The following is a 23,414-nucleotide window of genomic DNA, read 5'->3' on the forward strand; positions in this document are numbered from 1 at the left end:
GGCTGAAGCAGGAGGATTGCAAGTTTTACGTCAGTTTGGACAACTTACTAACTTAGTGAGACTGCTTCAAAATAAAAAAAAATTTAAGAGTGCTGGAATTTAGCTCAATGGGAACACTTAGTTTCAATCCCTAGTACCAAAAAAATTACTATTTAAGTAAAAAGTAAAAACAAAGAAACTGAAAAATAGAGTATTACTTCCCCTCATCATAAATTTTGTTGTTATTTCTAATGGACACTTGTGGTGATATCAATATGGATATTTTTGTGTGTTTCATATTTATCTGACTATATACTTTTCAGCAAAAAGAAGTGTTTGCATGATAATTTTTTGGGAAGGAGTCTTAGTTTTCTATTGGTAGCACTAGAATTTTATATATACCCTGTAGGATAAGTAGTTATGTAAAGCAAACTTACAGCTTTCTATTAAACAGTCTTCTTTTCTTGACCAGAAATGAAATGTCTCTAGCTGATTAAAAACTAGGGGCAAAGAATATTGTCTATGAAGGGACTAGGCTTGGAGTGAGTACTTCTTAAAACAGCTCTTCACTTTCATGTACTATGGGAGACTGCTCTTGAACTGTCATTGCAAACTGATGAGTAGACTGTAATAAGCTCAGTCTCCCATTCACAACTCTAGTAGCCTGTGTGATGCTTGAAGACAGAGAGCCATGGTTTATTATTCTATCTCTGTGCTCCAGATCCCAGCAGGGCACTTGACACAAAGTCAATGGTCAGTGTACATTTGCTGAAGTGATGCCAATCAAGTCCTGGGAGAAAACACTTGAGAAGAGAGAGGTCATTCCCTGTTGTCAAATGCATCACGTTGTTTTATGTTTGGAAAGCACTTGACCACTTACAATTTACACAAAAAATTCCATTTATACTAAAATGAACCAGCCATAGTCTGGAAAGGTGGGCATTCATTTACAAATGGAGAGAATGAGAAGCCAAAAGATAATTTTGTATGTACCAGATTTTCTTTTCCACCAAAGTTCTTAGTATGTATTTCTGGCATCTGAAAGAGCAGGAGATGTCACATCCTGCAGCTGGGTACCCAGGTGGTCTACTGATATTCAAAGGGGACTGTTCTGGCATGAATTCAAGCGCAGCCTTATGCAGCTGTCATGAGCTGCAGTATGGCTGGAAGCAGCAGATGCTAAGGTCATCAGACAGGCACTCACATCATTCCATACAGAAGTACATCAGTGTTACATGTAAAGTACTGACCCAAATATCCTTTAGTAAGTCATAGACATATTCCACCCAGTTTCCAGTTCCAGCTACATGCAGTTTTTTCACTGCTGACATTTATTCATTGAGTTAATTGCATAATAAAGGAAATAAAGATTTGGGTATTTTGGTTTTGTCTTAACGTTAATCTTAAATGTACTGAAAAACCTTCCAAAACCTCCAGATTTATTATGCTTTAAGATTATTGCTTACTGAAAAATGAAAATGAATCTTTATCACATTTCTTGTTGAATTATCTCTTAGAATAATTTATTCATAAAAAAGTAATACTTTTTATAATTATAAGAAGTGAGGTAGTAAGTTTTTTAAGCAGAATCACGTTATATTTCATAGGATTTTCAATATCCAGTAGACTATATTATTAATTTTTTTAGACTATCATACTCTTAATTTCTTGTCTACTATTTTCTTCTTTTTTTTACCAATACCATCCTAGTTTATTTTAAGAAAATTATCAATGAAAGTATTTACTTAAAATATGAAAAATAAAGAAGAAACTAACTCATGTGGGATGCAGGGGAAACAGTTATAAGCCAGACATACAGCAGAATTATGGATACTCTATTTCCATAGTAGAAAATATATTTTGTATGAAGACAACAGATGAGTATAATGTCTGACCAATAATATAGTCTTTCTGTACATATTTTTGAATGAGTTGATGAGGTTGCTTTTTTTTTTTCTTAAATTCTTTTATTGGTACATTTTAGGTATACAACACAATTATATTTCTCATTGGGAACTTGTACCTTTACATGATACATCTTGGTTCTTATTTTTTCCCAATTCCTAGCCTTCCCTTCACCCCCCTCTACCTTTCCCTATTTACAAAGACTTTATTTTCATTTTTTCCATTTCTCATCATTATTCCTTTCCCTTCTTTCCTTTCCCCTGCCCCTCCCACTACCCCTACCACTTTGGACCTTTTCTTCCTATTTTGCATTATCGATTGTTCATTCTAATCATTGGTACTTTTTAGGTATACAATATAATGACATTCATCATTGGAAATTTTCACCTTTACATAATCTCTCTTGGTTCTTATTTTTCACCCTTGCCCAGTCCTCTCTTCAACCCCTTCATTCCTCCCTATTTACAAAGATTTTGTTCCTATTTTTCCATTTTCTCATATTAATTCCACTCCCTTCTTAACTTTCTCCTACCCCTCCCACTTCCTTCCCCTTTGCCCCTTTTCTTCCTATTTCACATTACCTATTATACATTTTAGTCCTTATGTACACTTTCAGTTTCTCACACCAGAGAAACTATTCGGTATTTATACATATGTGTCCTATTTATTTCACTTAAGAGTATTGCCTCAATGTGCATCCACTTAGCTATCAATGTCTCTAATTTCTCATTTTTTATGGAAGAATAGCACTCCATTTTATTAAAAAAAAACACCACATTTTCTTTATCCAGTCTCCAGTTGATGGGCATTTGGGCTGTTTCCAAGTTTTAGCTATTACAAACTGTGCTGCTATGAACATGGGTGCACATATATCACTGTGGTATGAATCTTTTAATTCTTTGGGGAAGATCCCCAGCAGTGGAATAGTGGAGTCAAATGGGACTTCCAGTCCTAGCTCTTTGAGGTATCTCCATACTGCTTTCCACAGTGCTTGCACCAGTCTACACTCCCACCAGCAGTGCAGCAGGGTTCCTCTTTCCCCAAAGCCCCGCCAGCATTTGTTATTGGCTGATTTCATGATAGCAGCCATTCTTTCTGGAGTGAAGTGGAATCTCAGCATTGTTTTCATTTGCATCTCTCGAATGACCAGTGATGTTGAACACTTTTTCATGTATTTATTTGCTATTTCTACTTCTTTGTGTGAGAAATTTTTGTTCATTTCAGATGCCCATTTTCTGATTGGGTCTTTAAATTTGGGAGGTCTGATCTTTTGAAGTTCTTTATAGATTCGAGATAGTAGACCTTTGTCTGAGAAAGAGCAGGTGAAGATTTTTTCCCACATTGTGGGTTGTCTCTTCACACTGCTGGTGGTTTCTCTTGATGTGCAGAAGCCTTTTAATAAGAAGAGATCCCATTTGTTGATTGTTTGTGCTAGTTCACAGGCAACTGAGGTTTTGTTCATAAAATCTTTTCCTACACTGATGTCTTCAAGGGTTCTACCTAATCTCTGTTCCAACTGGTTCAGAGTTTCCATTTTAATATTTAGATCTTTAATCCATTTTAATTTTAGTTTAATGCATGGTGAGAGATACAGGTCTAGTTTTAATCTTTGGCAAGTTGAAAATCAATTTTTCCAGCACCATTTATTAAAGAGGCTATCTTTCCTCCAGTGAGGGTGTTTGGCTCCTTTATTGAAGATGAGATAGCTGAGTGTGTCTGGTGTTGTTTCTGCATCTTCTAATCTGTTCCACTGGTCCTCAGGTCTGTTTCCTTGCCAGTACCATGCTGTTTTTATCACAGTAGATTTGTAGTAGAGTTGCAGGTTGGGGACTGTGATACCCCCTTGCCATGTCTCTATAACCTAGAATTGCTTTTGCTATTCTGGCTCTCTTCTTGTTCCCAATGAATTTTTGGATTGTTTTCTCAAGGTCTATGAAGTATGCTGCTGGGATATCAATTGGAATTGCATTAAATCTGTATAGCAGTATTGGAAGCATGACCATTTTCACTATATTAATCCTTCCTACCCAGGAGCAGGAGATGTCTGTCCATTTTCTGATATCATCTTCAATCTCTCTTTTCAGAGTGCCATAGTTTTCAGAGAAGAGGTCTTTGATTTCTTTGGTTAGGTTGATTCCTAGGTATTTCAGTTTTTTGGATGCTGTTGTGAAAGGAATTATTTGCCCTATTTCTCTCTCAGTGAGTCTGCCATTCGTGTAGAGGGAAGCTATTGATTTTTGTGTGTTGACCTTGTAACCAGCTATTTTTAATGAATTTGGTTGTTAAGTCTAGAAGACTTTTGGTGGAGTTCTTAGGGTTTTCTATATAGAGTATCATGTCATCTGCAAATAATGACAATTTGACTTCTTCATTTCCTATCTTTATTCCTTTTATTTCTTTCTCTTGTCTAATTGCCATGGCTAATGTTTCCAGAGCTAAATTGAGTAAGAGTGGTGATAGTGTATATCCTTGTCTTGTTCCTGATTTTAGTGTGAAGGATTTCAGTTTTTGACCATTTAATATGATATTGGTTGTTGGTTTTTCATAGATGGCTTCTATCAGTTTGAGGTAGAGACCATCTATTCCAATTTTTTGTAGGGTTTTTATCATAAATCCATGTTGGATTTTGTCAGATGCTTTTTCTGCATCTATGGAGATAATCATATGGTTTTTGTCCTTGGCTCTAGTGATATGGTGCATTACATTGATTGATTTGCATATATTGAACTATCCCTGCATCACTGGGATGAATCCCACTTGATCAGGGTGTATGATCTTCTTGATAATCTTCTGCATTCTGTTTGCCAGTATCTTATTAAGGATTTTTACATCTATGTTCATTAGTGAGATGGCCTATAGTTCCCCTTTTGGTAGGTTCTTTGTCTGCTTTGGGGATCAAGGTGATGCTTGCTTCCAGGAATGAATTTGAGAGTATTGCTTCCCTTTCAATTTCACTGAAGAGTTTAAACAGTAGTGGCAGCAGTTCCTCTCTAAATGTCTTGTAGAATTCAGCAGTGAAGCCATAAGGTCCCAGGCTTTTCTTAGTTGATAAGTTTTTGATTACATTTTCCATTTCATTGCTTGATATTGGGTTGTTCAAAATTTTTAGGTCTTCTTCATTCAACTTTGGTAATTCATATGTATCTAGGAATCTGTCCATTTCTTCTGTGTTGTCCATCTTATTGGCATATAGGTTCTGGAAGTAGGTATTGATGATCCTCTGGATTTCTCCTGGGTCTGTAGTAATTTCACCCTTTTCATTCATAATTGCATGGATTTGGGCCTTTTCTTTCCTTTTTCTGAAAAGGTTGGCTGAGGATTTGTCAATTTTGTTTATTCTGTTGAAGAACCAACTCTTGGCTTCATTGATTTTTTTGTATCATTCTCTTAGTCTCCATTGCATTGATTTCTCCTCTAATATATTATAATATATTAATATCTTATAATTTCCTCCCTTGTATGAGCTCTGGGGTTGTCCTGCTCTTCTTTTTCTAGAAGCTTGAGGTGCAGCATCAGGTTGTTTAATTGGGCTCATTCTGTTTTCCTAATATGTGTGTTCACTGCTATGAATTTCCCTCATAAGACTGCTTTCATTGTGTCCCATAGATTCTGATATGTTGTATTGTCATTGTCATTTAATTGAAGGAACTGTCTGATTTCTTCTTTAATTTCCTCTGTGACCCATTGGTTATTCAGAAGTGTGTTGTTCAATTTCCACATTTTTATGAAATTATTTGAGTTTCTTTTGCTTTGGATCACCAATTTCATCTCACTATGGTCTGATAATATACAGGGGATAACTTCAGTTCCTTTGCATTTACTTAAACATGTTCTATGTGTGAGTATGTGGTCTATTTTTGAGAATGACCCATGTGCAGCTGAGAAGAATGTGTATGCTGATTTTGTGGGGTGGAAAACTCTGTAAACATCTCTTAAGTTCCTTTGTTCAAGAGTTCAATTGAGTTCGAGTATTTCACTACTTATTTTTAGTCTAGTTGATCTATTTGTGACAGTGGGGTGTTGAGGTCCCCCACTACAATTGTATTAGTGCATATATGACTTTTCATGTCCATTAGTATTTATTTTATATAGTTGTGTGCACTAATGTTTGGTGCATAGATATTTATTATTGTCCTCTCTTCCTCTTGGATTCTTCCCTTTACAAGGATGTAGTGTCCTTCTTCGTCTCTCTTAATCAGTGTTGGTTTGAAATCTACTTGATCTGCAAAGAGGATAGCTACTCCTGCTTTTTTTCAGGTTCCTGTCACATGGAGTATTGTTTTCCACCCTTTAACTTTCAGTCTATGAGTGTCTTTTTGAATTAAGTGTGTTTCTTGTATGTAGCATATTGTTGGATTTTGCTTCTTGACCCATTCTGACTGGGAGGGGGGCTGGTGGCGCCTGCATGGATTGCCTCCTCTGAGGAGAGGTAGGACAAGGGCCAGGAACAGAGGTAGGGATGGTGACTCAAAAGCACGTTCCTGTGGGCTGGGAGCTGTGGGAGGGATGGTGGCCAGGAAGCCCCTTCCTCTGGCCCAGGATCAGTTGAATGGCTGCTCAGAAGCCCCTACCTCTGGGCTGGGAGCTGTGGGAGGGATGGTGGCCCCAAAGCCCTTTCCTCTGGGCAGGGTAGCGGGAGGGATGATGGCCGGGAAGCCCCTTCCTCTGGACCAGGAGCAGTGGGACTGCAGCTCAAAAGCCCCTACTTCTGGGCCGGGAGCAGTGGGGCTCAGTATGGTAGTCTGGTGGTCTGGTGTTCTCTGCATCTTTGTGGTGTGGAACCAGGTGGCTGCCTATCTGCAGTGGGCTGATTCTGCATGTTCTGTGCGACTTGGGACCTTGGTAGGACGTGCGCAGACCTACCTGTCTTCAGAGGGCTGATTCGGCATCCTATTTCTTTTGATTGGTGAATTGAGACCATTAACATTGATGGTTATAACTGAAACATATTGACTTTTCATTGCCATGACTTTTTCTTTTTGTTGGGTTCTCCCCCTTTACATTTAATTTCTTGTCATGCCAGGTGGGTTCATTCTGCTTTGCTTCCTGGGGCTGTGATTCTCAATGTCTGTTCCTAGGATATTGTGTAAAATTCTTTGGAGTGCTGGTTTGGTATTCACGAAGTTCCTAAGGTGCTCTTGGTCATGAAAGTATCTTATTTCTCCATCCATTTTGAAAGCTAGTTTTGCAGGGTACATCAATCTGGGTTGGAGGCTGTTTACTTTTAGGGCTTGGAATATGTCACTCCAAGCTCTTCTTGCCTTGTTGGTTTGTGTTGAGAAGTCTGCTGTGATTCTGATGGGCTTTCCTTTGTATGTGATTTTTTTCTTTTCTCTAACTGCTTATAGAACTTTTTTCTTTTTTTGAGTTTCTGGAATCTTAACAATTTTATGTCTATGTGTAGATTTTTTTGATCAAGGCTATTTGGAGTCCTATATGCCTCACTTATCTGTATGTCAAGCTCTTTTCCCCTGCTTGGGAAGTTTTCTGCCATTGTTTCTGTGAAGAGATTTTTCATGTCATCTGCACTGTCTCCTGTTTCTTCATTGACTCCAGTCAGTCTTATGTTATTCTTCTTTGCATCATTTAGCAGCTGCTGGATTGATTTCTCATGTTCCCTTATAATTTTGAAGCAATCTTTCTTTTCCTCATCACTAATTGCAATCTTATTTTCTATATCTGAAATTCTGTCCTCACATTGGCTCATCCTGCTGTGTAGACTTTCAATGGAGTTTTTCATGTCCTGGAAATCTATTTGCATCTGTTTTATGGATTCCATTTGTTTCTTATGTTGGGGTTCCATCATGTTCCTGAGCTCCTCTCTAGATTTATTAATCATGACTTGCACTAGGGGTACAATTTCTCCTGTTATCTAAGAAATTATTTCTGATTTCATTTTTTCCAGATCCCTTTTGTTGCCAGTTCAGTGGGTCCAGGTGGTTGAGTATCAGAGTGTTCCATCTCATTTCCCTTTGGGGTTGCTGTAGGTGATCTGGAAGTCTGGTTTTGAGACTTATTTACATGTTTTCTCATTTCGACTGGGGGGAAGGGTGGGTGCTTTGGTGCCCATGTGGCTCACCTCTTCCCCGCTGAGAGAGGTGGGACAGGAGCCAGGAGTGGTGGTAGGGATGGTGGCCAGAAAGCCCCTTCTTCTGGACCAGGAGCAGTGGGACAGTGGCCCGGAAGCCTCTTCCTCTGGGCCAGTAGTGGCAGGACTGATGTTGGCCCAATACCCTTTTCCTCTGGGCTGTGAGTGGCAGGACTGATGGCCCAAAAGCCCTTTCCTCTGGGGTGGGAGTGGCAAGACCATGTCTACTATTTTCATATGCTTAATTTAAGCAAACCATGGAAGATTTCCCATAACACACTCAGGACCATATATTTCCATGTTGATATAAAAAAGAATTGGGATCTTTCTAAAATATTAGTGTCTCTTGTATGAGATAGAATAAAGTCATAACAATTCTCCTGACCACAGAAAATACAGTGGCTATAATATGTGGTAACTTTGAAGATCACATAACTCCAAGGAAAAATAGTATAATATATATTGTAAAATGTGTATATTGTGTTTTTTTCCTTGTGTATTTGAACTACTGGGAATGGTTGTTTGTGTTCAAGAGGAGCTGGAGATGAAATTAAAGATTCCTTATGTGATCAGCACTATTTCATCATGTCTCTGCTATACAGTGGTTCATACGTATGCTCGATTTCATTTCAATTCAGTTCTTTGCCTTAATGCTATACTCAGTAAAGCCATACCTCTCAATTATTTTGTTCTATTTTCTTCATTTTTTTTTCTTTTCCCCAATCTTTCTTCCACCTACAAAGGAAAGCCAGGCCTATAACAAATGAAAAAGATAAACAGTGGTGGAGCACCTTCCTTTAAAGAAACATATTTGAAGGTCAGTGTAGGAAGTTCTACAGAAAATGAGTAGGTATGAAAAAGGACCATTTTGAATTTGGGGCTCTCATTTCCGTGTTAAGATGCAAAGTCTTTGATAAGGGAAAATGTTTGATAATTGGACATTTTAGAAGCAAATTTATGGGATAATGTTATATTGTATACAATCAACTCACCATTGTCTACTTTTCATGACAGATGGAAAATTCCCCTAATATATAAATATATCTTAAAATTTATCTTGGAAAATGAATGTGTTTTTTTGATGTTCCTGTACTTTATAATAGCTATGATCTTTCTAAAGTAGAGGAACTCCCATACCTGAGGGAGAAATTCTGTTGCTTCTGAGTGAGCTCCAAATTGTTTCAGGCTCACATGCTGTTTGTTTTTTTCAGAGAATGGTATTTTCATCATGTTCTTCTCATATAGCTAATGTAAATTAAAAGTATCAAGATAGGAAAATGTTTCAGATCAAGGTTTTATATCCATCTAAATATATGAAATATATGATTTCAAAACTGATCTGTATACCATATCAAAAGGTTAATTTGAATCATAGAATTTTTTTAAATAATGAAAGCCATCATCAGCCTTATTTCCTCTTTTACATGTGAATTGTCTAAGGACTCTCAAGATTAAGTAACTTACAAATTTTATAATCAGTTTGTTTATATTTCAATACTAATATCCAGATTATCCAATTTTAAATCTGATGCTCTTTTTTTTTCCATACAAATATTTTTTTTTCAGAAAAGCACATTTAATTCTCTAGGTTTATCCCCAGCATATTCTCTATTCTGTCTCTCTCTCTTTCTCTCTCTCTCTCTCTCACAGACACACACACACACACACACACACACGCACAAATACATAAGTAAAGGGGGAGGCCATTAGTTTATCAAGTACTGAGTTATGGTAGATTCCTAAGGTATAATTAATCTTTCTGTGGTCTCTGCCAAGTGATGACTTAAAGGTGTAAGCACTGACAAGCCACAACACCTTGATGTAGACAAATCTTCACCTTGAGATGTTATTATCTCATCAAACTATGATTGCAAATCTATGGTAATTTCCCAGATCACATGAATCTCTTTAATTATACAGTACAGTGAAAACTATAGTGTATCAAACAATTGAAGAAGGCATTCAAAATTAAAACAACTGTGAAAAATAAATGGCAACTTTCAAGTAAAAATTGAAGAGTAACTGTTTTGCATGCTGTCACAACAGCTCTCTGGAGTAGATGGCTCTATTTGCATTGAAGTATCTGAAACATGAAGTACAGAAAGCAGTGACTCAAGTCACTCTAGTGGTAAATGGGAGAGCTTAAATATAATCTTAGGGGGTGGAGCCTAACCTCATAACTATTGTGTTTCGTGGTCTCCATGGATATTACTGTGTTTGTTATTAAGACTACATTAAACAATGGTGCCATGCCAGAGTTATTATGTTTATGGGTTGTGGGAGTAAAGATTCATATAAAAACAAGCAGCTGTATTAATTTGCCATAACAGCTGTAAATTTAGAAACAATAGTAGCACTAGAACTGAGATTGTGACATTAGATCTTATGAAGTTTATGAACCTTAATTAAAATGTCACTGATGTATGCCAAAAAAATGAAAAAATAATGCATGTTAGTTAATTGTCTCTTAGCAGGAGAAATAAAACCAAATAGATAATCAAATGAGCAATGGACATTTTACATTTTGATTAACAACATTCTCTGTCATCAAAAGATTCATAAAAAAATCTGGGAAAAAAGACAAGTAAGTAGCTTCAATTCTCTATGGATAAAAGAACAGTTTGTGTTTTATACATGATTAAAATTGCTTGAGGAAAAATATATAAATATTAATCTGTTGGAAGCCTAGGAAATAACAATCAATATGCTCAGTGACACAAAGTAATTTAGGGATCACTTGTTCATGTGGACAAGACATCATGTTTTATTCAGTTAATCCTATTCAGATATTGTAAAACAATTTTAGAGGACAAAATGTAGTATTCTAATTGGAAACTAATTGGCTATTCTTTTAAATTCATCACTGTATACCCAAACCCCTAGACACTGATATTATAATTTTAAAGAAGGGTAAAATTTTTCAAGTTTTAATTTTTTTGAAAAGTAAGAATCAGCTAATAATATACAGGTATTTGGTTTACTGAAAAACAACACCAAAAGTTAAATTATTACTAGGTTCTGTTTTTACTTTACCCTATATCACGTGCAGGTGTGATACTTTATACATAAAATCTCATTAACATCATAGAAGTAATTACTACCACTACTCTCCAATGGGAAAATTAAGTCTTCAAAGAGTTATATAATTATAAAGTAGGTAGAGAGAGTGGGAGAGTCAACAGAATATATCTTATTTGCTTATTTACTAACAGAAGTTCTTAATATCTGTCTGGTATTGTTTCTTCTTTCCTTCTATACTTTTTTCCACCTTCCTTCCAAAATATTTATTAAAAGTACACTAAAAGACAGAGCTGGGGATTTAGCTCAGTGGCACCATGCCTGCCTCGCAGCCACAAGGTCATGAGTTCAATCCTTGGTACAAAAAAAAAGTACACTAAAAAGAAATTATCCAGGTTGTCATTGGAGACTCCATGCAGTTTGGATTTTTTCTGTGTTAACATTAAACTATATAATTTTCTCAGAACTTTTTATGTCTTAATTCCCTCATATTATCTACCAGTCTCAACATATGGTTAACTATCTGGTAAATATTTAATCAATTATAAGTCTTATTTTTATATTTACTAATTATGACTATGACCAGATATTAATTTAAGTAATTCATATTATTATGTATTCATACCTTAAACTTTTATTTTCATGCAAATTGAGGGGAAGAAAGCTTTACCTAAAAATGCAATGTGAGTGTTTATCAACACATTCTGTGTGCACAGATGGCTACTGGGAGAAGTACTCACATTATTTCAGGAGTAAGCTGTGAGCCTATATTCACTGAGTTACTCAAAAGTTGTCACCGCTTCTATGCATGTCTGCTAAATATATTTAATAACTGTCTCATTTATGAAAATTAAAGAGAAGCTTTTTCTTACATCTTAGAAGCAACAACCATTTTGGGGCATTGTGCCTGAATACACAGTATATACATACAAAGTTTCATTGTGAGTAACATAAAATCAACATCTTGATAAATCCTCAACTTTGCCTATTAAGAGAGAAAGGAAACAGACCATTAGAAATTATTTAAAAAGATTTCAAACCAAATTTCATTCTGTTGTGTATACATATTCAGATTTAGGAGAGAAAAATTAATTTTTTCCATACCTATTTATCACAAATTTTATGGCTGATATCTTTATAACAAAAGAGTTTAACAAGGGAAACATTATAGCAAATATACTTAACCAACATGTTATATGACAAGAAATTCAGAAATGACACCCAAAGACCCATTGAAAACTGTAATTTTATGCTTAGAATCAATGAAGAATGAACAGTCCTATAAAGTATGATTGAATGGAGAAGGGCATGGTCTAATGATAATAAAGGACCTTGGGCAGAGGGTGGGAAAGGGAAGTGGAAGAATTTAGCGAGCCTTACCTTTTCAGATTCTTGTTGCCCTCAGCTTTTTGTTCAGGATCCCATTAGAATGAGAGTGTTAGGACCAAAATTTATCTGAAGTAGGTTAGAAAATTCCCTTACAGCCATTTCTGGTGAGCAAAATAGGAAAAGGCTGGAGTGACCTAGCTTCTGTAGTTTTATTTGCTAAGATGCCATATTTTGAGGTCTCATGTTCTGTGCTCTAATACTGACATAGAACTGATAAGCCTACAAGCCCTGGTAGGACCAGGAAATGATAGAGTAGGAATAAGGAGCCATGGGCATCTCATTTACACAACCACAGTGCTAACCCTTATTTTCCAAAATGCAAATGCAGAAACCTGAAGACAGTTGTCAATTACTGCTTTGTGTATAGCAGGATTTAGTCTGAATTTAGTGAATTACAGAGTTGCAATGTTTTAATATGTTTTCAAGTCATTATTTTCATGCTCTGAAGAATAGCCCTTTCTAATCTAATATCATTTTACTGGGGTCAAGTTTTCTTCACACTTGAGGCTTTCAGTTATTGAAAAATCTCATGTCAAATTTACAGCCCTAGTTTTATGATCACGACATAGCTGAGATTCTCTTTTCTCCCCAGGCCTATGCTGACAGATGAGCTTGGAATGGGGAAGGCTAGAGATTTGGGGGTTGCAGCCCTCAGAATGTAGTGCCAAACAAGATGGGTCGAGAAATGGCAGGTCTCTTCTGACAAGCTAGATGACGTTTCCCTATTGTTGACTCGGTGTAGTATCATCTGCTTCTAGTGGCCTCCACTCATGTGTTTATCTCACATACACAGTTTCATTATTTGCTTATAGCTGTGTGCAGCTTCAAACCCTATCCCTTCTGCTATCAAAGAGTCTTTGGGAGAGAGAGAACTTAGTGTCCTTCTCACTGCATGGTATCCTCACCAGTCTTTCTCAATAGTCTATTTCCTTACTAATCTGCCATATTGCTAGTCCCACAACTTATTTTTCTTTTTCTCTTTTCTGTGGTCCACATTCTGAAGACCTCAGAAATCTATGAAGCCTTATATAGTTTCAGTTAAAGGCCACATCAACTCAAGGTCACTTAATCATTAGACCTAATTATTCTGAGGAGCAAGCTGTACAATAAACCCTAAACCCACCTTCAGAATTCTCTACACTGGAAGTGGCTTCCTATTTTTCTAGGTCATATTTTATTCACACTTCCAGCTTTCCCAAACACATTCTGAATGAATGAACACATTCTGCTCCCTTCTGGAGACAGCACTGGGATTAGCCTATGATATCTGTTTAGCAACTGCTGTTATTACCTGCATGCAGTCAGCTCCCTGTTTGGCTTATAAAAGAGAAGAGCTCTCCTTTGTGCCTAATCCATACAAGTGGAGAAAAAGCCTTCTTACCACTAACTGCATTCTTTAAAATAATAAAAAAATCTTACATTTCTTGCATGTACAACATGCGATGTGTTATTTCTTCTGAATTTGGGAAGATTTTCTTTTGGAAAGGCCTGGTCACAGTATGAATGCCTGAGTACTTTACTAAATCATGTTTTTAAAAGAGAGCGATTAATGTGAGATTGGATAATTACCTTTGAGAGCACATTAAAAATTAAGATGGAATAACATAGTACCCTGTTTGTCATGGACCATTTCTGATTGTTGTTTGTTGTGTTATGACCTCCAAAGAGCATTCTTGATTCTCAAGATAAGTGGAATAGCATACACAGCATTTGACTGGATTTCCTTGCCTACTCTGATATTAACAAAATATTTCCAACAAAATGTAATTTAATATCTTCCCAAAATATGTCTGTTTAGATCTTACCATTCTGCCAGGGATGCTCTTTATTCATGTTAAACTTGTCAATTTTAGTTGTTCATCAAGAAACATTGTGATATTTACTATCTACACAGCACTCTGCTTTGTTCTAGTGGTGCAAAAAATGAGCAGATATCTCCATTGCCCTTTTAGAGTCTGTATGCAAGTTGAGAAAATAAACTATACAGGAATACAAATAAATAAGTTACAGATTGTGATAATCAATGAATTAAATAAACAGGATTCTATTAGAGAAAACCAATGGATGAGTCTACTTGAAATGAGGCCATTAAAGAAGATTTATTGGATAAAGTTTAAGCTGAGATGCAACACATGAGACACAGCCATCCTTACCAGAAATGTGATGCAGTTATTGAGCAGGTGTTGAGGCTTTGGTGTGTAAAAAAGTATGTTATGCTAGGAAATGACAGAAAGCAAATATCACTATGTTTATTTACAGAGTGAGAGAATCATGTGGGGTTTTAGAGAACCTGCTAAAGAATTTTATTTATACTCGCAGTGCAATGAGAAGCCATTGAACAATTTGAACAGAGAATTAAAATGAAATTATATAAAACTGAAAAAAACACCCTGATTTCTTAGAGGGAAAAATGTAGGAGTACAACAGGAAAAAAACCACAAGAAAATTAAGTATCTATTTCAACTAATCAACAAGAGATATGGATTAGCTCATGGATAGTAGCATTGGAAACAGTGAGGTCATGCTATGAACTGAATCATGTTCTCTCCAAATTCATATTTGAGGATGGAACACCCCATTTAGCTGTATTTGGAGACTGCACTTTGTTATGACTTAGGTCTAGAATGTCTCTCAAAACTCTCATGTGCTCAGAGGCAGGATTTGCAGAAGGGAGATGGATAATGGGGGTGCTATACTCATCAGTGGCTTGATCCACCAAGGAGTTCAGCAGCTGAGTGTACTGGTATGAGGTGGGGCCTGTCCAGAACAGCCTGGTTACTGAAGGGTGACTGGAAGGTATATTTCCCTCTTTGGCTCCTCCCCAGGTGCTCTCCCTCCTGAATGCCATGGGATGAACACCTTTCCTCCACCCAGTCCTTCCACCAAAGTGTTGCTCCCTTAGAGCCAACCAACTGTGGACTGAATCCTCTAAACACCATGAACCAAAATAATCCGTTCTTTCTTTAATTTATGGATGTCCAGTTTTGTGTCCCAGCAAAGTGATTAAGTCAGGCTTGTAAGGAGTTATTAAAAATTAAGTGAGATCATAAAGGTGGGACCTCAATCCAATAGAACTTGTTTAAGAAGAAGAGGAAGAAGAAGAAGAGAAAGAGGAGGAGGAGGAAGAAGAAGAAAGAACAGAGCTCTTTCTGTTGTAAAGGCACAGCAAGTATGTGACCATTTATGGCCAAGAAGAACACCCTTAATATAAACTGATTATGCTGGCGACTTATGGTTGACTTCCCCATCTCTTGAACATTGATGGATATATTTTTGTTGTTTCAGCTACCACCTGATCTATGTAAATATTTTGTTATGGTATTTTATCTGTAGTCAAGTTAATAATATTATGCCAATATCAATTTCTTGGTTTGATATTACACTACAACTATGTAAGTTATTACTGTTGAAGTAATCTTACTAAAGGATAAAGGGAGTCTCATATAAAGCTTTCAAAAATTTCAAAAACATTCATATAGCAATGACAATTACCTTTTCTTATTATGATAAGAAACTTGTAACATATATGTAATAAACACACACATAAATACATATGATTCTATCTGCAGCAGTGTGTTTGTGTATATATAGTGTATGTATGCATATATACATATTCATACACATGAATGTATACAGTCGTTCCCTCAGTATTCATGACATTAATTTCAGGATTTCTCATATGTGTGTACCAAAATTTGTGGCCGCTCAAGTCAATTATATAAATTGACATCATTTCATATAACCTTTGCATGTCCTTTTATATACTTTAAATAATCTACATTATTTATCATAGCTAATATAATATAAATTCTGTGGAATAGCTGTAATTTTAGGGAACAAGGACAAGAAAAATCTGTACATGTTCAGTACAGATGGAATTTTTTCCAATACTTTTGATTTATAGTTGAATACACAGGTGCATAACTTATGTATGTGAAAGGCCAATTCTGTGTGTGTGTGTGTGTGTGTGCACGCACACACATATCCATATAAGAATTCAAACTATTGGTATAGCCTATATAGTGTAATTTTATCAGTATTTTGTGGATAATTTTGATAGTGCTTAGCCTTAATTGCACTGTAAATCATAGACTATCATGTAATATACGTCTTCTAAGAGCTCATGGTTTTAAAGAAGAGATAATGAAGTCTGCTTATTATATGACAGTGTGGTTAGTTCTTCAGTAAAACCATATTTAAAGTACAAAATGCATACAATACTAAATCTACCTTTAGAGCATCTATATGCTTGTTTTTGAGACAGGGTCTTGCTATGCAGTTAAGGCTGGCCATCAATTTACTATGTATCTCAGACTGGCCTTGAACTTATGGTGGTCCTTCTGCCTCAGCCTCCCAGGTACTGGAATTATAAGCTTGTGCCACTAAGCTTGGCAAAAAACAATGATCTTAAAGACAGATTTTGAATAATATATAGATTTCACTGATATAAAAGCATCTCAGCATGTGAAAACAGCATGTCCAATAGTATGAGATAGAGGGGGAATAGTCACTTAAAATTTCAGATGAGTGGATTAAAATGGAATGATATTTCTTCAATTTACATTGTTTTTGATATTACATCTTAAAATGTACAAATTTGTTAATATAGTACATTTTGGATACCAAATATCTGTTAAACAGCAATTGAGTTGAGTACTAGAAATGGAATTACATTGTCTAATAAAATGGCATGAATACAATTATATCTTACAGTCATGATCCAATGCCACAAGTGTTTAAATGTACTGAGATATTACATCTTAGCATTTTGTGTCTGTTCAATATTTCTTTGAAACATAAGATCTGTAGTATTTACCTAAGCTTCAGTTTGTTCTCATATATTATTATTACGTTATTTGTAATAGTTGTTACAAAACAACTGTTCTTTTTCCTAGATTTGGCAGTGTGGAGGCTCTTTGGAGATTGTAACTTGCTCCCATGTTGGTCATGTTTTTCGGAAGGCAACCCCATACACTTTCCCTGGTGGCACGGGTCATGTCATCAACAAGAACAACCGCAGGCTGGCAGAAGTTTGGATGGATGAATTTAAAGACTTCTTCTATATCATATCCCCAGGTATGCAATTCTAGCATTTTTATTCCTTTACAAGGAAAAATAAAACTTAAAAATGTTTAACACATTTCATTATTGATATTAGTCTATTAGATTTAATAAAATGTTGTTTATTACCATAATATTGCAGAAAATTACATGTAGGAAAGATGTACTACACTGTCAATTTTGATCTAAATGACAGACTATTCCAAGTGCTTAAATATTCCTCTCTCTTTCTCTGTCTCTCAATCTGTCTTATTTTTTCTGAACAAAAATGAAGTAGTACACAAAGATATCCAAATGTAGCTAGCACTTACTGAGTCAGTTAATAGTATGTGTGTTTAAACAGGAATGTTTCGCATTGCCTTGTTTTCTTAAATGTCTAAATTAAATATCTAACTAAAGAAAGAAATATCTAACTTCACAAGCAGATGAAAAAGCATACAGATATCGAAATTCATGTTTTGATAAAGAATTGACATAGTAAACTATCAATAAATTAAGTAAAAGAATATAGAATGATAATATGTTATCCTACTTTAATTATACAAAAGTATATGGACAGAAATAAAAATAAAAGATGCTATCACTGAATAATGGAATTTTGAGTAATTTCATTATTTTCCTCATACTTTTCTGCATATTTTAAATTTTCCCCCAAATTTAAAAAATTCTATCAGTAAAAAATAAAAATGTCATTTTGAGAAAATCCTATTATTGAATGGTTGGGTTTATTTCTTTATAATTTTCTAGATTTTATTGAAAAGTCACATTACTTATTCCTAAAAAGGCAAAACAAACAAACAAAACAAACAAAAAACTGGAGTATTAAAAATAAACAGTAAAGTTACCAGAGGAAGACAAAAAGTTGTATCATGATTTCAAAGGATAATAAAGGAGACAATGCATAAACTGACAGAAATACAAATCTTTTGGCAAAATAACTTCAAGTGTTCCATTTTTGATAGTTTTAATACAAGCCTACATTTCTTTTTTTTTCTATAATGTAATCTATGATGTGGATCAGAAAAGCCAGTTTGGATTATAATTGAGATGCTCTGATTTTTGACTATGTGTGTAAGGCAATTAAATTCTTTTAGAGACAAGTATGAAGGAAGAAAGCAGAATGTGAACTTTTATATTAAGATCTAAAATTCACTTAAGGAGGTAAATGAAGGCATTGTCTGAGTAAATGTGTGATTAGAAGGACTTTTTCACATATTTTCAAGCCTCTTCTGTGTAACAAACCCAATGCCAGGAACACTACTTCACAAATAGGGGTGTTTCTTTTTGGAGTAGAAATCCAGTCTAGATGTTCACAGAGCTAAGTTCAGCAAGAACATGTTAAATTGACAGGTATTGACAAATCTCTTCATTTTATTTTGATGATACTATCTGAATTCAAGTTATTACTTAATAAAAATACATAAGCTCAAATATGAATAAAGGTTAAAAGATGTGTGTTATGTGTGATTACCTAAAACTTACACTCAAAAATACAAGTGAGAATAATTGTGACCATATGTATTATAACCATCCAAAATTAATATTATTTATGAAAAGTGACGTTAGAGGAAGGGAAAGGGGAAATGTCTTCTCTACTCTCTGAAGGTTTGCTGGAATGCTATATCTCTCACCATGCACTAAACTAAAATTGAAATGGATTAAAGATCTAAATATAAAAACAGAAAAACTAAACTGGCTGGAAGATAAGTTAGGTAAAACTCTTGAAGACATTGGCATAAGAGAAGATTTCATTAACAAAACCTCAGGTGCATGTGAACTAGCAAAAACAATAAACAAGTGGGATCTCTTCTTATTAAAAAGCTTCTGCACAGCAAGGGAAACCACCAACAGTATGAAGAGACAACAGACAATGCAGGAAAAATTTTTTGCCACCCACCACTACCAGGGCAGAGGAGGTGAGCCAATCCTAGGCCCAGGATCAGGGTCCCTGGCCACCATTACATCCCTCCCAGGGCAGAGGAGGTGAGCTGCGTGGGTGCTAGCAGCAGCCCACCTCCTGTAGAAATGAGAAGACATGTAAAAAAGCCTCAAAAACAGACTCCCATGTCAACTACAGCAACCTCAAAGGGAAATGAGTTGGAACAATCTGATACTCAACCACCTGGACTTCCTGAATGGGCAACAAAAGAGGATGTGGAAAAAATGAAATCAGAAATAATTTCTCAGATAACAGCAGAGATTGTGCCCATAGTGAAAGACATGATTAATAAATCTAGAGAGGACACAGATAAAAAAATAGAGGATCTGAGGAACATGATGGAATCCCAACATAGAAAACAAATGGAATCCATAAAACAGCTACAAACAGATTGCCAGGAGATTAAAAACTCCATTGAAAGTCTATGCAGCAGAATGAACCAATGTGAGGACAGAATTTCAGGTACAGACGATGAGATTGCAATTAGTGACCAGGAAAAGAAAAATTGCTTTAAAATTGTAAGGGACCACAAGAAACAAATCCAGCAGCTGCTAGATGATGCAAAGAAGAATAATATAAAGACTGATTGGAGTCAAAGAGAAAACAGGAGACAGTGCAGATGACATAAAAAAAACTGTTCACAGAAGTGAGGGCAGAAAACTTCCCAAGCAGGGGAAAAGAATTTGACATACAGATAAGTGAGTCACATAGGACTCCAACTAGCCTTGATCAAATAAATATCTACACATAGGCCTATAATAGTTAGGATTCCAGATACCCAACAGAAGAACAAAATTCTACAAGCAGTGAGAGAAAAGAAACAAATCACAAACAAAGGAAAGCCCTTCAGAATCACAGCAGACCTCTCAATGCAAACACTCAAGGCAAGAAGAGCTTGGAGTGATGTATTTCAAGCCCTAAAGGAAAACAGCCTCCAACCCAGATTGATGTACCCTGCAAAACTATCTTTCAAAATTGATTGAGAAATAAGATACTGTCATGATAAAGAGCGCCTTAGGAACTTCATGAATACCAAACCAGCACTCCAAAAAATCTTAGACAATATCCTAGGAAAATACAATGAGGATCACAACCCCAGGAAGCCCAGCAGAATGAATCTGTTGAGCACGACAAATTAAACGCAAAAGGGGGAGAATCCAACAAAAAGAAAAAGTCATGACAAGGCTTTTAAAACTTTTAACTTCATCTCTCTAATGAGTGTATAATTCAATCTTGTTATTGTACTGATTAGTATTTTTCTGATTCTAGTGTTGCACACCTTTCCTTGTGCTGTACTGACTATTTATCATCTTCTTGTGTCTACTTTTTAATTGGGTTGTCTATTAAAGAGCTGAAAGAATTCTTTATATATTCTGGTCATAGGTTATATGCATTGTAAATATGGTCTGTTTAAGGACTACTTTTCATTTTAACAATGTTATTTAAATTTCTAAATTATGATGGAATCTCATCTATCAATTTTTTCTTTTATACATCATGGTTTTTGTATCCCAGGAAGTTCTTGCCTACCCTAGATTCATAAACATTTCCCCGTATAATTTATTCTTAAAGTTTTATGGTGTTAGTCTTTCATGTTAGGTTCATAGATTTTTGAAGTTATTTTTATGTATGGAAATAAAGGGTTGAAGTTAATTTTTTATATACGTGTACCAGGTGTTCTAGTGCCATTTGATGAAAACACTATCTTTTCCACTTGAGTTTATGTTCTATAAAATGTTAATGTTAAATAATCTTTCAAAATTCAGTTGACCATATATGTGTGGTTCTATTTCTAGATTCTCTGTTTTATTCAAATGATCTATATGTCTTTCCTTACACCAACACTGGATTGATTACTGTAGCTTTAGAAGAAGTCTTAAAATTAGGTACTAAACATCTTCCAACACTGTTTTCTTTTCTTTTTCTTTTTACTTTTCTAAGTCCTTTGTACTCCTACATAACTTTTAAATTTCAATATCCAATTCTTCATTCATAGCAAGTAAACATAGACCTGAATTTTTACATATACCTTGTGTTTTCTAATCCTGATAAATTCAAATACAAGTTCTAGGGGCTCCTAGAGATTTCTTAGTATTTTCTCTGTCGATGATCATTTCAACTACATATAAAGATTTTGCTTCTACCTTGCCAATCCTATACTAACTGCATCATTTTATTGCCAGACTATTTTGGTTTAGGCCTATGTTTCAAAGTTTAATGGACAGATGAAGAGTAGACATATCTGCCCTTTTTCCCCACCTTAAGGAGAAAGCATTGTATCTTCTCCATTCATATAAGGTGTTCTCACTGGAAGTATGGAGTACATGTCTTTGATCTATTGAAAAGTTTCTGTTCTATTTCTAGCCTCCTGATAGCTTTTACCATGAACAGCAATAGAGTTTAGTCCAATACTTTTTCTCCAACTACTAACAGTATCCTATGGCTTTTTCCTTTCCTCTATTAAAATGATGACTTTTGGGGGTGGATCTTCCAATGCTGAATCAACACTGCCATCCTTATAATAAAACCACTTTCTACATCCTGCCAGATCGGACTTCTAATAGTTCATTTTGTTAAACAAAATTTTATCTATGTTCATTCTTTTTTCTTCTATTATCTTTATCCGGTTTTAGGATTAGCACAATGTTGATTTCCTACAATGAGGAGAGAAGTGTTCCTTCTTTTTTCTGCTTTAAATGTTTGATATAATTTATCAATTAAAATGTATATGAGCCTGTTGTTGTCATATAGGTAGGTTTTCAAGCTAGGAATATAGTTTCTTTAATAGGTGCTATTCAAATTCTATATTTCCTCTAGAGTTAGTTTCATTAATTTGTCTTCCAAGGTACTTCTTAGAAATTGATAAATTTATTTCAAAAAAGATTTTTGTAATATGCTTTCTATATCCTTTTAAATTCTGTAAAATCTGTGGTAATGGCTCCTAGAGCTTGATATTGTAATTTTAAAAATGTATAGTTGATATTGTGTAATAGGAAGAAAAGGTCTAAAGGAGCACGGGAAGTGGGAGAGGTTGGGGAAGAAAAAAAGGGAAAAGAAATATATGAGAAAAGAAAAAAATGGAAACAAAGTCTTTGCAATTAGGGAAGGGTGGAGTGGTTGAAAGGAGGTCAGGGGAAGGGAAAAAAAATAACCAAGATACTCATGTAATGGTACAAGATCCCAATGATGAATGTAACTGTACTTTATACCTAAAATGTGCCAATAAACTTTGGGGAAAAAATTTTACTAGGTGTTCCTCAAACAAAGGTCTACTATCTAGAATATACAAAACTGAAAAAAATCAGTCCTCCTAAATTTAAAGACCAAATCCAAAATGGACATCTGAAATGAACAGAGATTTCTAAGACAAAGAAGTACAAATAGCAAATAAACATATGATAAAAGTGTTCCACATCACTGATCATTTGAGAGATGCAAATGAAAACAATGCTGAGATTCCACCTCACCACAGAAAGAAAGGCTGCTAGCATGTAATTAACCTGTAACAAATATTGGTGCTGTGGGGAAAGAGGAACCCTGTTCCACTGCTTGTGGGAGTGTACATTGGTGCAACCACTGTGGAAATCCACATGGAGATACCTCAAAGAACTAGGACCAGAAGTCCCATTTGCCCAAGCTATTCCCCTGCTGGGTATCTTCCTCAAAGAATTAAAAGAATCATACAAGAGTGATACATGTGCACCCATGTTCATAGGAGCACAATTTGCAATAGCTAAAACTTGGAAGCACCCCAATTTCCCATCAACTGGAGACTGGATAAAGAATATGTTTTATTTTTTTAATAAAATGGAGTACTACTCAGCCATAAAAAATGAGAAATAAGAGACATGTATTGCTAAATGTACATTGAGGCAGTATTCTTAAGAGAAATAAATAGGACACACATGTAGGTACTGAATAGTTTCTCTGGTGTGAGAAACTGAAAGTGTAAATAAGGACTAAAAGTATGATAGTTAATGTGAAATAGGAAGAAAGGGGACAAAGGTGAAGGGAAAGTAGGAAGGATAGGGGAAA

At 35.4% G+C, this 23,414-nt stretch overlaps 1 protein-coding gene across 6 annotated transcripts in view; it reads left to right on the plus strand.

Annotated features, from left to right (window-relative positions):
• Galnt13 (polypeptide N-acetylgalactosaminyltransferase 13) overlaps positions 1–23,414 on the plus strand; it is a 568,495-nt gene that overhangs the window by 388,103 nt on the left and 156,978 nt on the right. For all 6 annotated transcript variants that reach the window (XM_004835936.3, XM_087196087.1, XM_087196104.1 and 3 more), the window contains one exon: positions 17,275–17,455. In XM_004835936.3, coding sequence (XP_004835993.1) covers positions 17,275–17,455 — 181 coding nt within the window. The remainder of the gene's footprint in view (positions 1–17,274; positions 17,456–23,414) is intronic.

Source organism: Heterocephalus glaber, unplaced genomic scaffold (assembly GCF_053883595.1).
Source record: "Heterocephalus glaber isolate CG9 unplaced genomic scaffold, H.glaber_assembly_v1.0 deba00000347, whole genome shotgun sequence".
In the NCBI taxonomy this organism is placed as follows: Eukaryota; Metazoa; Chordata; class Mammalia; order Rodentia; family Bathyergidae; genus Heterocephalus; species Heterocephalus glaber.